Raw genomic sequence first — 15,652 nt, 5'->3', positions numbered from 1 at the left:
AAAGAAAGCAAAATGCTTAGCAATATTCAAACAACTGCTCTTTGTGACCTGAAAGGTTATTTTCAGTTCTTCAATAGTTGGGGCAATTTTCTTAAATCCTGAAGGAGTCTGACAGCCATGCACATTTCTTAATGCTCGCATTTACTTTTACATTATAAAACAATAAAACAGCAGGATAATGCTCATGTAGTTTAGAGACTTGTAACATTACCACAAATAATTCTACCATATTATGGCAAAACATAAGCTTTTTAAGTATAGGCTGACTAAAGGAGGAACAATCTATATTCATTGAAAGTACATCGACAGACACAATGGGAAATTTAACAAACACCACAACTAGTTTTAAAATAAAGTTTGAAAAGGTTAGATAAAAGTGAAATCTACACTAGGTGACATTTTTGTCATAAATTAAAATACAATTAATTTTCAAGCATAATGCTTACTGGTAAGAGAAAGACTTCCTGTCTTTCTCTGTGTTTACAGTAAATCATGTGCCTTTGGCCACCTCTAGAAACAAGCACATTAGATAATTTGATCTTGTTTCCTCCACAACACTGTAAAACAAAGTACTGTACAATTACCAGCTTTGAACATGGGGGTGTTTTGACAGTGGCTACATTTGATTACTGGACTGCAACTAATGGGCCAAGAAGCAGAACTTGATCATATCATTTTCTTTTTTTTAATATTTATTTATGAATTTATTTCTTTCTGTTGCCCTTGTTTTATTGTTGTAGTTATTATTGTTGTTGTTATTGATGTCATCATTGTTGGATAGGACAGAGAAAAATGGAGAGAGGAGGAAAATACAGAGAGGGGGAGAGAAAGATAGACACCTGAAGACCTGCTTCACTGCCTGTGAAGCGACTCCCCTGCAGGTGGGGAGCCCAAGGCTCGAACTGGGATCCTTAGGCTGGTCTTTGCACTTAGTACCACGTATGCTTATCCCACTGCACTACCGCCCAACTCCCATATCATCTCCTTTTTAAAGTCAGATCATCTTCTTTACTGCAGGTTCTCATATGCCTTGATTGCTAGAAACTAGCCATTTTTGTAGAGGGCATGGTATCTTTGTAAAAAGCATAACAGAAATGAGAACTTCTGAATTTATATTATACTAGGTGATGTTCTAACTTTCAGTGGGGATTTAATTTCAATACACTTGTCTATGATTAAACTGATAACCACAGAGTTGAGAAAGAAGCATTTCTCTGCAGTAACCTAATTCATATTTACTCCGGTGCCTCCATCCTGCTTCTGTTCATGCTTTTCGCCCTTATTCCGCAACTGGCAATGAAAGATATCCATGAGCTATGTGCCTCAGCCCCACCTCATGCCCCACACACAATGTTATTGGCAAAAGATAAAACTTCATAGGAGGAGCACTGGAGACAGACTGAAGATTGCTTCAAAATAAAGACTTCTCTTGGTAGAAGCTGGTCTATGGAGAGGACAGAACCTGTGTTTTTGCTTCCTCCATTCTATTAGTTCCTCTAGGGAACTTTCCTTCCTAGATGACACCTCCATCCCTTTGTAGAAGCAGCAGAACTCAGACCAGCACGCTGTGTCTTAAGTGACCCTTCTTCCAAAGACCTCTACATTAGGCAACTATTTAGGCCAGTGTCCAAACCTACATGAAGAGTTACTCAGATTTTCTGGATGACTTTGACATGGACAGGGTGTAAACAAATTATCAAGAACTTCCTCTCCACTTTTCTTCTCCTATTTATCTACTGTATGCTTGTTTATCTATTCAGAAAAGTCCAGAGAGGTAAGGGATAATTTCTTCTCATACCAATCATAAAATCTAATCATCAAAAATAAACCTTGGTACATGTCATCAAGTCTGTGCTAAGTAACAAGGGAATCTATACTTGGAGTCATCACAGCAATTCTATGACTCTTACTTATATCATTTAATCATCATGCATTACAAATTGCCTGAGTTAAAGAATGGTAGAATCATGGCAAATCATTTATTTATTTTTAAACAGAGACAGATAAATTCAGAGGGAAGTGGGAGATAGGGAGGGAGTAAGAATAAGATACCTGCAGTACTGCTTCACTGTTCCTGAAGCTTACCCTCTGCAGGTGGGAACAGGGACTTAAACTCGGTTCCTAAGGCATGGTAATGTGTGTGCTCTACTGAGTGTACCACCTCCTGGCCCTGTCAAATTAGTTTACTACCACCATACTTGTATATATTAGACTTTGTGTGGCTTCAGAATAGTGGCATTGGCATCCCTGAGGCTCCTGTTAGGCAAATCTCTTAGAACACCTAGACTAATAGAAAAAGAACTTGAATGTTTTTATATAGCATTGGATAATAAACTTAAGGACACTGGGTATGTGTGTAGATACCTCTGAGCTGCTTTTTTTAGGGGAGGTGGGGTAGGGGTGGACAGAATGGAGGCAGAAAAAGACAAATGAGAGAAGAGACACCACAGTACAAATCCGCTATCCATAGAGCTTCTCCCAGCCAAATTGGTAACACAGTAGTAGGAGTAATGACTCGGTAAGCATGAGGTCCCAAGTTTGATTTCTAGTAATCAAATTCTCTTTCATTCTCAACCTCTCTCTCTCTCTCTCTCTCTCTCTCTCTCTCTCTCTCTCTCTTACTCTCTCTCTCTCTCTCTCTCTCACTCTTTCTCTGTCATCAACAAATAGAACTCCTTGGTGATCTTCTTGGCTCTCCTATGTGGTGCTGGAACTTGAACCCAGGGCCTAAGATCTGGTAATGGATGCTCTACTGAGTAAGCTATAGAATAATCTAGGATCTGAAGTTTTAGTAGGATCTCTAGGTGACCTATCTCCATCTTAAAAGTTTGAAAATCTCTGGTTCAAGAGTTTTTTAGTTCCAACATTTATTCTCAACTAGGAGACATAACATAGCAAAGGGAAGAACTGCCTGTTCTCAAAAACATATATCTATTACAGATGATCACAATTTAAATAATAAGAAAAATACTGAGTAACACAGAGGCCATTAAAATGACATCAAGAGCCCACAATTTTTGCTTTACTGTCTGAAAATTCACTTACACAAGTGTATGTGCACAGACAAATTCATGTGAGAGATGAGAGAGGGAGGTAGACTAAAAATTGGAGAGAAAAGAACTAGGAGAGAGAAGAAGCATAAAAGTGCAATAGTTTGTTTATGTAGATGTGTTTGGAACTGAAAAAAAAAAGGTAAAAGAAACACACTGAGCATTGAGCAACTCAAAGAAGTGCAGCAACACCCTCTCTTAACAACGTTTGCTTCCGCATACTCTTCTCTTTTCACAGGCACGCCCAAGGTAGTATGTGTAGGACAGCATTTCCCATATCACAAATAGGAAAATATCAAGAAATAAGCAATGAGAAACAAAATATATTCAGAGAAGTTAGTTTTTCCGATTCTATTAAGCAATACAAGTAAATAAGGAAAGAATTAGTTTTAAGAAAGTAAAGAGACCAACAGCAAGGCAAAATTTAGTTATAATACTAAAATGATTTTCTAATATTCTTTTTCTAATGTCTGAATAATCATTTAATAAGTATTATCATGAAGCAAATACTATTTGTTTTATGCTTACAAATGTTCTTAATATTATTTTATTATTATACTAGGTTCACTAACCAAATTCAAAACAGTAGCACTATAGTCTTGTTTTGTTTTAATAACATAGTAAAAATAACCAACATTAATAATACAAGTACAATTTTTTAAAAAGTGAAGTAAACAATATTTCCTATGGGATCTGGCTCAAACTTGCAGCAATATTTTATGGAGTTTGAAATGCAACAAATATTCAATATGAAAATGTATACTCCCAAATGATTAATATGCTATGACTAATCCATCACTTTCTTTTACTTAATGTGAAGGAAAAAAAAGATTTCCACATAATACAAAACTTACAGATGTTAGTAGAAATTAAACAAGTTGATGTCCAGGAGAATATAGTACAGCTGGATGAGAGACAGAACAGGAGGAAAAACTGCAATATAATTAACATTTGTAACATAGAAAATTTGTAACATAGAAAATTATATATATATATATATATATATATATATATATATGCATCTATGTTCATCCACATGGCATGTTATTAGTAAATAGTATACTACAATTCTGCCTACTTTGTAATCAGTAAACTATTAATTCATTAATTAAATGAAACCTGATGTCTCACAATAATTGGGGGAGGAGTATCATCATATGCTTTGATCTGCCCTAACACTATCTTTTTGGTTTTGTTCCAAGAATAAAATGTAGTCAAAGATGGACAGAATGTTACTCCCAGCTTGTATTCACCAAATGTTAGGAAATGTAAAAACAGAATTTCAAGTTGAGGTTTCAGATACAATAAACAAAGACTTAGAATTTCAAATTATAAACAATGTGTGTGTATACGAGTTTGTTCTTTAATGAAAACTAGGCAATATATATCAGTGGTCTCAAAAATATATACTTGATCTATTAATTCTATGTCTGGGTGCCTAAAGTTAATTTTTAATGCAGACTATAATTGATGTACTCACATCAAAGTGTCATTATTTACAGAAAAAAATATATTCAACCTAATATACAAAATCAGGGAATAATTAAAGAAGTAGTATACATATGCACAATAGACTATTAAGTGGACACTAAATTTTGTTCATAAAAAAGATTTTAATGACATGGAAGAAGTCTTCTGACATTCTAATATAAAAAAAAGTAATATGCAGTGATATACACAGATGATTAGATACAGGTATATCTACATGTGCATTTGTATGTATATGTATATTGTCAAACACATGAGAAGACATACAAAATATTGTCCCTGAATTCTGAGTAAGACCTTCATATTTTCATACTATACATATTCTTTAACTATAAAAAAGGAATGTTTGAAGTACCAGAGAAAAAGTAACTATTTAGATTTAAATGAAAAAAACCCAACTCAATCCAAACATCAAGGATGAGGATCCTGCAAGGTTACAATGAAGTTATTCCAGTAAATAATGAAATTGTGTGTCTGTGTTTGTGTGTGTCTGTGAGAGACACACACACACAGACAGACAGACAGACAGAAAGTGAGAACTAGGCATTTAACCTCAGGAAAAAGAGACTGTATCTTCAGACTACCTGCAACATAGAAGATGTAAGAGTAGAAAAAAACAGTAAATAAAAAAATGTAGAAAAATTTGAGCGAGAAAAAGAAAAATTATAAATTACATTATTTCTATTAATGCAAAAGTATTAAATGATTAAAGGAAATAAATTAAGAAAACAAATGACAACACTAGCTTCAACAGATTTATTATCAATATTAAGTTAAAAATTAAGGCAAAGAAATTAGTTACTACCAAATCATAACAAAATTTACTATTTTCTAAAAAGCTGAGAATTACATACAAAGACTGCTCTTTTCTTTTCCTTTTTTTCTATCACAGTTAACATCTTTAAGTCGTGCAGATAAAAATATATACCCAAATATGTGTATAATCTACAAATTATGTCTTTTATGAAACAGTATTTATCTAGTATTTTAGTAACAGCAAGCTGTAACTTACTATGCTTACAATCATTTCTATTTGATTGATTTCTAATCAATAAAAACATGGGTTAAAAATAAACATATTTTTATAAAAGTAGGACAATTTATCACCACACACATATGAGACAGAGGGTTCAGTGAATGAAGTAATTTTAATTTTATAAATAGTAGGGGACAGTAATTATTAATTGACTAGAAAGCAAAATGCATCAACATAAATTTGGTATCTTATAACTATGTAAAAAATCTTCAAAAACTAGATTAGTTCTACCTATTATAGATCATTGATTTGGTAAAAATCAAACTAGATATAGTTATATAAGTAGCGTTCTGAAAAGAAACTCTATGTACAATAACATAAAGTAGAAATCAAGCTATGTAAGGTGAAGACAAAATTTCTAATAAGTACTAATGCTAGGCAACTAAATCTGAAAACAAACCCTTGATATTAAACAAAATAGTTTATTAACATTACCAAGTTTGGGGCAAGCTCTGGTCTATAGTCTTAAAGGATTTCTACAATAATGGCGGTACCTCTGGTTTTTAAAACAGTGGACTGGTTTTTAAAAACACTGAATTGAAAGTCTGAATTCACTTTGGTACTAAATCATACTTCACTTTGACAAACATCATATAGTTTCTATGGTAGAAACATTAAAAATATTATTGATACGTAATTATTTGTAGTCTGTTAGGAAGACCAGGATAATGAAGCTTAACTAGCTTCTGGAAGAGTTTTAGAATCTCTAAGACTAAATTGATAAATTACTTCAAGGAATTCATAATAATAAACTAAATCCAGAATAAATCATAACCCTCAAGCAAACACAGTAGAGCAATATCTTATGTTTTAAGACCACAAGATTTTTAGAAGAAACTCAAAAGGCACTGAACAGATAAGATAGAATAAATGCTCAGTCATGGAGCAAAGATATAACCATAGGGGCTTGGTGGTGGCTCACCCAGAATATATGTTAACATGTTCAAGCTCCCAAGTCCCCACTAATAGGAGAGAAACTTATGAGTGGTGTAGCAGTACTATAGGGATCTATCTTTTTTTTCTCCTCTTTCTCTCTGTCTCTTAACTTCAATAAAAAAAAAAAAGTCACTGAAAATGACGAAGTCACTTAGGCATTAAGCTTCAACTATAACTCTGGTGATAAGTAAATTCTGTATTTCTTGCATGACAAAAATATGGAATATCTACTAAAGACTGAACAATTCACCACAAATAACAATTGTGATGAAGATCTAGAAGTAACATTCTCCCTTAAAAAGCTCAAAGTAGGGAGTCGGGTGGTGGCAGTGGGTTAAGCACAGGTAGCGCACAGGTAGCGCAAAAAGCAAGTACCGGCATAAAGATCCCGGTTGGAGCCCCTGGCTCCCCACCTGCAGGGGAGTCGCTTCACAGGCGGTGAAGCAGGTCTGCAGGTGTCTGTCTTTCTCTCCCCCTCTGTCTTCCCCTCCTCTTTCCATTCTCTCTGTCCTATCCACCAACAATATCAATGACCACAACAATGTTAAACAAGGGCAACAAAAGGGAAAATAAAATAAAATAAATAAAGCTCAAAGTACTGAAGCCCCAAGTAGATACTGTGCCATAATCAATATTTCTACCAAAAGCAAAAATACCTAAACTAAAAAAAGAAGAAAAAAAAGTATGATAGAAAGTATACAGTATGTGACCCCAAACAGATATTCTAATCTCTTTCCACCCTAGCGAATCCCTACTCTCATTGGCTCTATTCCTACTCCTTGCTCCCTATTCATTAAACATTTTATCCTACTTTACATCTTACTACCTTTCAGCCACCAAAAGTTCCAGATGCCACTATGACTCCATCCTTATCTCCCTGGTAAGATGACCTCACCAACTTGCCCCTGACCCCTACCCTACTAGGTAGATAGAGACAGGCTAGAGGTACCGATTGATGAGCCAACGTCCATGTCCAGCAGAGAAGCAATTACAGAAGTCAGAACTCCTTTCTGTACTCCAAAAATAATTTTGGTACAAACTCCCAGTGGAGGGGGGAATGTTAGGAAAAGACAACCAGAGGGCTCTGAACCCCAGTTCCACTAAGACCTGGAGCTTTTGTGACATGAAATGCATGTTTTTACACTATAACTGAGAGGGAAGAGATTCTGTATAATACCTGAGAGGGAATAGGAAGAAGGAAGGACAACTATGAGATTTCACTCATTAATGGAATACAGAGCATTGAAACACAAAACTTGGAAAAAAGAAAAAATATATATAAAGGGCTGGGGAGAAAGCCTAATGGTTATGCAAACAACTTTTATGCCTAGGACTCTAAGGTTCCAGGTTCAATTTCTAGCACCACCATAAACCAGAGCTGAGCAGTGCTCTGTTAAAAAATATATATATTATATATATTATATATATTATATATATTATATATTATATATTATATATTATATATTATATATTATATATTATATATTATATATTATATATTATATATTATATATTATATATTATATATTATATATTATATATTATATATTATATATTATATATTATATATTATATATTATATATTATATATTATATATATATACATATACATATGTTCAACTTAAATTATGATCTTGGAAGAACTATGGTGCTTACCAATGGGAGAGTGGCATGAAACTTTGGTGGTGGGAATGTGGAATTATGTATGTAGTGATAAATAATAATAAAGTTAATATTTATTGAGGCTTTCTTTATAACCTATTTTGCATAGCATCTATACTAAACACTCCTAACAGTCCTGTGATATAAGTACTATCACTAGCCCTCTTACACTTTACAAATGTGAAAACCACGGTATAGACACATTAATTAAACAAGGTCAGAAAACAAGCCCATGGCAAAGCCTAAAATAAGGATTAAATCAGAAACCGGCATTCTCACTTAGACTCAGAGACAGAAAAAACACCACTCCTTATGGACAATACGGACTAAACACACAGAATTAGATAATAGATCATCAATCTCATGAATGTGAAAGATGAGAATATTCAGTCTAGCAAGCCTTCTTGACCTGAGAACAAACACTGTTTTGGTTTCCAGTACCATGTACAACATATATTGAGGAGAGCTATCAGATAATGCTAATACACCCAGGACTGACCACCCTTCTGTGAGAAAAATCACAGAATACATGCATCTTTATTTGTAAACAGTGCTTTTTATGACCCCATACAAATTTTGCTTGTGGCTCCAAAACTTTCAAACTAAATAAATAAATATTCAAAGACTTTGCTATAATACTCACACAAAGTTCCTGTAAGATATACACATAGCTACACACAGAGATATTGTTATATCTATATTACATTAAAGAAAGCTGAGTTAATGAAAAATTGAACTAAAATTTTGTCTCAGTTTTAATCTGTTTTATTCAGTAGCAGTAACGATCTCTTCTCATATCCTAGTACCTTGAAATTTAAAGAAGGGTTTTTTTCTGATGCTCTGCTATAATATTATCATTGGCATTTTAATTTTTTAAAAAAAAAGTGTATGTAAAATAAACAAGACATCTCCTCTAACAGTCTTCTGTAGCTATTCCATTGCTTCTTTGTATAGTCTTGGTAAATTATGCAGGCTTTCACTAGACAGAGCAGCTGTATTTCACTGTCTTAGTAATGTAATCTACATTTATCATTATTTTAATTAAGCAGATTCTTAATTTGGTACTCTCACTGTACAGAAAAAATAGTTTCTCCTTCTTTTTATTTATTTTTGATAGACAGCATTTATAAGTGTTATAAGCCAGAATTTAATTTTAAACATACTCCTTACTGCAACTAATCATTATTATTAAAAAAAAAAACACCCTGTCATACTTGGCTTATTAAGAGCTTGTACATTTTCATTCTCTCCTCTTAAAACATTGGTGACTTCTTTACAATGACAGAAAAAGATATTTTTAAGAGCTCTATGTTCACACAAGTAGTATTCTACAAGCAATGTATGACTTATTAGAATATCAAATTCAAGGTTACTCAAATCAATATGAGACACAAATAATAATTTTACAAAGAATCTAACTACATGTTGAGAAAAATCCATTCAGAACTTATTTGTATAAGATTATTTTTATCACTGGATCATGTGAAGTTTCTGAACCTTTATCTAACTTCATCATTGTGAAATACAATAGCTTTTAATTATCTTAGAGTTGTACAAAATACTTTTCATTCATTCTGCAGTACTATTTGCAGCTAAGATTTGTTCACTTAAAGAACTGATGGGTTATATTGAAAATGTGCTCATTTTAAATGGTTCACAGAGATATATTTACTGTAATAATATACTGTCATATTTAGTTGCATTTTAATACATATGGAATCTCAAATCACATAAATAAGGGAAGGCCTAATGCACAAAACAGTTTGCCTTCACTAACTTTTATATGACAATTAAAAAACTGGGTGTTTTGAATTCAAACACAAGTAACAGAATGGAGTCCTTATACAAAACAAAAAGAGAATGAGTATACACCTAAGTGGTATAGAATCTAGTAGTTTTAAACTTTATTTCACAGGAGAGAGCTTACCCACTCCATCTCTACTTTGGTTAGAAAAGTTCCACTCTATTTTACACATTATTCCTTTTTTTTTTTTTGTAGGTGGTTAGACAAAACCTACCTAGGAAATAAGAATAATGGGGGCCAGGTGGTGGCTTCACCTGGTTGAGCACACGTTACACTGAACAAAGACCTGGGTTTGAGCCCCCGGCCCCCTCCTGCGGGGGAAACCTTTGCAAGTGATGAAGCAGTGTTGCAGGTGTCTGTCTGTCTTTCTCTCTCTCTGTCTCCCCTTTCCACTCTCTATTTCTGGTAGTCTGTATCCAATAAATAAAGATAATAAAAAAATTAAAAGGAAATAAGGATAATGGTTTTAGAATACTACTAAAAACACAGATTAATGGGGAGTATTCAAGTACTCTCCGATATTCTACATGATACAAATTGAGGATTCCTTTTGTTTTTATACCACCACTATAAGGAAATGAATCTGGAAAACACAGGGGAAACTCAGGCACTTTTTCACAGATGTGAGAAAGAGGAAAAAGGAAAGACACTCAGAAGTAGTAATAGGTATAGGTATAACTTAGAAGTAAGTGATGGCAGGACCATAGAAAAATAAGCAGAAAGAAAGAGAGAGAGAGAGAGAGAGAGAGAGAGAGAGAGAGAGAGAAAGGAAGAAAGAAAGAAAAAGACAAAGGAAGGTATATAGATACAGAGTTAACCCATATCTGTGATCTTAAAAAAATATTGCAGTTTCTGCTTGGAAGGAGATGGGGACACAGAATTCTGGTGGTGGGAACAGTGTGGAATTACACCCTTATTATCTTATAGTTTTGTAAATCACTATTAAATAACTAATAAAATAAATAAATGTTTTCCCTTAAAACAACCTTCAAATAATAAATATTTTCTAGGATCCACAAAAAACAAAACAAACAAAATCCAATAGAAGAGTCCCCTTTTTGAGTCTCTCTTAACATTGCCCATGTTAACTAGTATAGGTTTGTAGGCAAATATAGTATAGGTTTGTAGGTAAGTGCCAATCAAAGTTTATAAATATGACCTACTTTAGAAGTTTAGAGGTGAGATATATAAAGAATTGAAAGTTAATGTACATCTCAAGTTGTAAATAAATAAATGTAACAGTTATAAACAAAACCTTATTACCAAAGAATTTCATATCAGCTTTTAGAAGCACATACATTATCAGGAGATATGAAAGGAATATTTAATTATAAAGTTTACTAAGTGTGTTCTAGACTTTATTAAAACTTCCCTGTGTAAAAAAACATATTGAATTTAAATAATGTCATCTATACAGTCAAGTTTACCAAAAGTAGGAACAAATAAAAGTTAAGTTCTGTGCAGACTACTCATGTTGTAATTACATAGGAGAAAAGAGAACAAAGGAACTAAATTATTCCTTTAAATTCTCCTAGTGGAACTCAACTTCAAAAAGATATTTCATGAAGAAACAGTACAGCTTGTAATATTCCTTCTATCTCAAGTTACTCTGATGAGTGTCTGATAAAACTTGAGATTTACCACTGAGTAACAACTAACTAGAGGTAGCCAATAATTCTAGTTGAAAATACAGAATGGTTTTTTTGTTCCCATTGTTTAAATTAAAACTGTTAGTGGAAAAAAAACACACACACAAGAATATCAACCTAAGAAAAAGGAGTCTCTTGTCTGAGAAAAATAAAATAAACTTAAACATCCTGCTTCTTATTCCAAATCACCTAAACTTATCTACTATTCACTCAAAGACTATAGAGGGCACTGTTGCATCAGCTTTGAAGCTTTACAATAGAGGCATGAAAAAAGTGTCTATATCATTTAATTTCTTTAAAGGGTCAAATACATGGAAATTCAAGAAGTCCAATATAAAGGGAAAATAACAAAATGTATATTTTTTTTTCCTAAAATAGGCTGGACTTCAATTGAGCAAAAAAAAAAAAACTTAGTAGCTGTCAAATTGAGAGCGCTGGACTACACACACATTGTGGATCTCCCTTTGTAGTGCTTTCATGAGAAAGGTAACTAATCATAGCACCTTCTTATCCATTGGAAACAGCACCCCACTGCAGAATCCTTTCCACAATCAATGGGAAAATTAATGTAGCATTTCATGCAATCCTTCCATAATTCTATCAACAGAACGAAAGCAGTCTGTTTGCATACTTTTGTCTAAAAGGCCAATTCCATTTGTCCCCTCTTTGGGTAAAATGACAGCTACAGATCAATCACTCCCACGTGAAAATAAACAAACTGCAAAAAAGAAGAGAAAGGATCAAAACTGAAAATCCTCACCTTTTTTTAAAAATTTTTTTATTTATTTAAAAAAGGAGACATTAACAAAACCATAGGAAAAGAGGGGTACAACTCCACACAATTTCCACCACCAGATATCCATATTCTATCCCCTCCCCTGATAGCTTTCCTATTCTTTATCCCTCTGGGAGTATGGACCCAAGGTCATTGTGGGATGCAGAAGGTTAAAGGTCTGGCTTCTGTAACTGCTTCCCCACTGAACATGGGCATTGACAGGTTGATCCATACTCCCAGCCTGCCTCTCTCTTTCCCTAGTAGGGTGGGGCTCTAAGGAAGCAGAGCTCCAAGACACATTGGTGGGGTCCACTGTCCAGGGAAGTCTGGTTGGCATCATGATAGTATCTGGAACCTGGTGGCTAAAGAGAGAGTTAACAAATTGTTGAACAATCATGGACCTAAAGGCTGGAATAGTGCAGATGAAGTGTTGGGGGGGGGGGCCTCCATTTTGTAGATAGCTAGTAGGCATATTTTAGTTATATTTCAAAGGGCCTGTAACTATACTAGTTTTTTTTTTTCTCTTGAGCCTGAAATCTGATTTGCAGTTGGATACAAGTTATTGTCTAGGGAGGCTGGAAAAGAGACAGAAAGCTGGATCAGGGAAGAGAGTAGCTCCCTAATATGGGAAAGGGGTATAAATATTGTTGACTGTAAACCTCACTGATTTGATTTGGTCAGGATCCCATATTCAGCGTAGGAGCCTATGTGACCTTTGCATCCCTGTAGATCTGAGCTCACATTCTCTCACCTTTTTCTAATGTAATTTTATTAAGACTCAAAGCAAAATAAAAACAGCAAGTTTTTTTTTCCTTGTAGACATGTATTTTGTGCTAATTTGAAATTATGCCAGGATATAAAATAAATAAGTTATGTACAATAAAACTCACAACTCTTATAATTACAAATGGGTAACATTTAATTTAGTGCCCATGTTTTTCTGTTCTTTCATATCATTTCTGTTATAATTCTTTGGAACTAAATTTAGTTAAGTGCCACGCCAAAGGTCTTCTTTCGTGCATGTTTACAAAGTAGAACAAACTAGTCTACAGTATATAAGGCTTCTTACACAGTTATCTAAATAGTCTATTTACTTATTCACAAAAAAATAAAAAATTTTAATATGACAACAAGTACAAAGGTGATGGAAAATTAAATTAGTTTGGCAATTTAAAGATAATGCCCCGAATAGTTGAGTCTTCATAAAAAAACAAACTAGAATTAGCCTCTATAAGAATTATAAAAAATGATGCAGGCAACTAAAGGTAACATAAAATGAAAGACCGCTTCATCCACACATATCAAATCACACCACTACACAATATGCTAAATACATCAACTCTAATATAGAAAACTAAAATCTCAAGTACAGAATCCCAAGTTCCCTAGAAAAACAGTATACAGCTCATATTGCCACTTTTCAAACTTCCAGAGAGATTAACACCATCTTTGAAATCAAAGTGCAGAACTGTGAAAGTGTAAAAAAAAATCTTCAATAATATGTCTGACCTACTCATAAATCAAACAGAGGGAAGGGGTTTTAGCTGGCATGTAGACTTCATTTTATTACAGAAGCTCTAGTTTAACAAGCTATTTTCAGCCAATAAAAGTCAAAAGTAAAGCATTGTGAAAGTGGCTAGTACTGACTCTATGGCTTTAACTTATTAACTTAAGCAAAATGCTACATGTGTATTGCTCCCTTAAATTATTAATTTATGAGTTTTGCTTAGTCTCCTCCTGAGGCAAAGCAGTTTGTAGGTATGTTGAATGCATGTAAATAAACAAAAAAAGCTTTTATAAAAGTCTACTAATATACTTAGCATAATAAAAACAGCCCTTATTAATGAACATTGAATGCACACTTCTATGAACCAAGTTTATATAAATGGGTCATATAATTTAAAGAAACTGTAACATCCTCTTGGAAGTAAATGCACAAATTCAGGAAAATTAAACACAAGCTTATTGCTTTTTTCATTGATCTGATAAAATGCCCGCAACAGAATCAAAGTGCTGCTATAACTCTGAAGGATATGTTACAAGCAATTTTTAAGAAAGCTAAGAGAAAATGTGAACTGTGAGAAAATTTATTTGCAGTGTTTTTCATCTACTATAACTGCAAAAAAAAAAATCATGTCATGTCTTTTAATATTCAGAGTTCTTAACCAGATATTTTAGTTTACTACTGTAGAAAGAAGCATAGCATATTAAAAATCAATTTTAGTTAACTCTAATTTATGCAAAGCTTGATTGTAAGCACTAGCTGCTAAAAGGATACAGTATTGTTGATTCATACACAAGCATTTTACTTAACTACATTGGATAATAGCAGTGCTCCTAAAGGAGTATACAAAGCAAAGTGATTAGCAATCATTACTGTTAATTAGTGCTCACATTACATTCCTTGGGATGCATCTCCTTTAAGTTGAATACATAGAAAGTTTAGTTCTGAAGGCTTGCCAAGCCTTGCCTAGGTAAGTATTAGAATAAGCCGTCAACTATCAGTAAGTAGAATGAAAAACAGGGACAGATCAGCATCCAATTAGTATGTCTTAAGTTTTTAAACAGGAAAAGGGTTGAGAGGAATGAGTAAAACTGGAAATCCATACTTCACATTCTGCAATCTCACTGATAAAAGGAGGAAATGTGTGTTTATCAAACTTGCTGCGAGTGCACAGTTCATTTGGAGTCCTGTAAACAATCGCCTGAATGCCCATTTCCAAACGCATGTGAAAATCTTGGAGATTCAGAGCATCATATGCATGGAGCAAGGTCACTTTAGTGATGCCCTGGAAATGGGAAATTAGGAAAACGTGGCAATCAGAGGTTTAGGGCTGACCAGAAAAAGCCCTAAGGCTGGCTTCCCATCTTTCACCACCAGTCTGGCTGTCTCTGCTTATTCAGTATTAACACTACAGGGCTGTGAGTGAATGAAAAGCTCTCTGCACACCTAGCTGGGACATTGCCTTTCTTGTTTAGAAAATGATAGACATTTGTCACAGTGGAAAAAAAAAAAATCTTGAGCCCAGCTTTCAAGAACCAGTCTGAAAGAAAAGCAGGCTCCTCAGGAATCTTCAGAAAAGGACATAGCAAATGGCAACATCCTGTTTCCTTTCTTCCTAGACCATTCTGGTCATTTTTAAATGGAGGTCAAAATTTTCACTTCAAAAGTAATTCATGCTCATTAGTGGAAAAAAATATTTGAAAATTCACATGTGCAGAAAAGTATACAGACAATATTTTCCACCAACA

At 33.8% G+C, this 15,652-nt stretch overlaps 1 protein-coding gene across 2 annotated transcripts in view; it reads right to left on the bottom strand.

Annotated features, from left to right (window-relative positions):
- DPH6 (diphthamine biosynthesis 6) overlaps positions 1–15,652 on the bottom strand; it is a 158,374-nt gene that overhangs the window by 95,423 nt on the left and 47,299 nt on the right. The window contains exon 4 of one of the 2 annotated variants that reach the window (XM_060175168.1): positions 13,413–15,189. The exons of the other annotated variant lie outside the window; for it this stretch is intronic. Within the exon in view, the coding sequence (XP_060031151.1) occupies positions 14,953–15,189 (237 nt within the window). The 3' untranslated portion in view covers positions 13,413–14,952. Of the gene's footprint in view, positions 1–13,412; positions 15,190–15,652 lie in introns of those variants that run through there. 2 annotated transcript variants of the gene reach the window in all.

The sequence above is a fragment of the Erinaceus europaeus genome, chromosome 16 (assembly GCF_950295315.1).
Source record: "Erinaceus europaeus chromosome 16, mEriEur2.1, whole genome shotgun sequence".
Classification (NCBI taxonomy): domain Eukaryota; kingdom Metazoa; phylum Chordata; class Mammalia; order Eulipotyphla; family Erinaceidae; genus Erinaceus; species Erinaceus europaeus.
The sequence above is the reverse complement of the archived record's forward strand: the minus strand, read 5'-3'. Positions and strand labels throughout refer to the sequence as shown.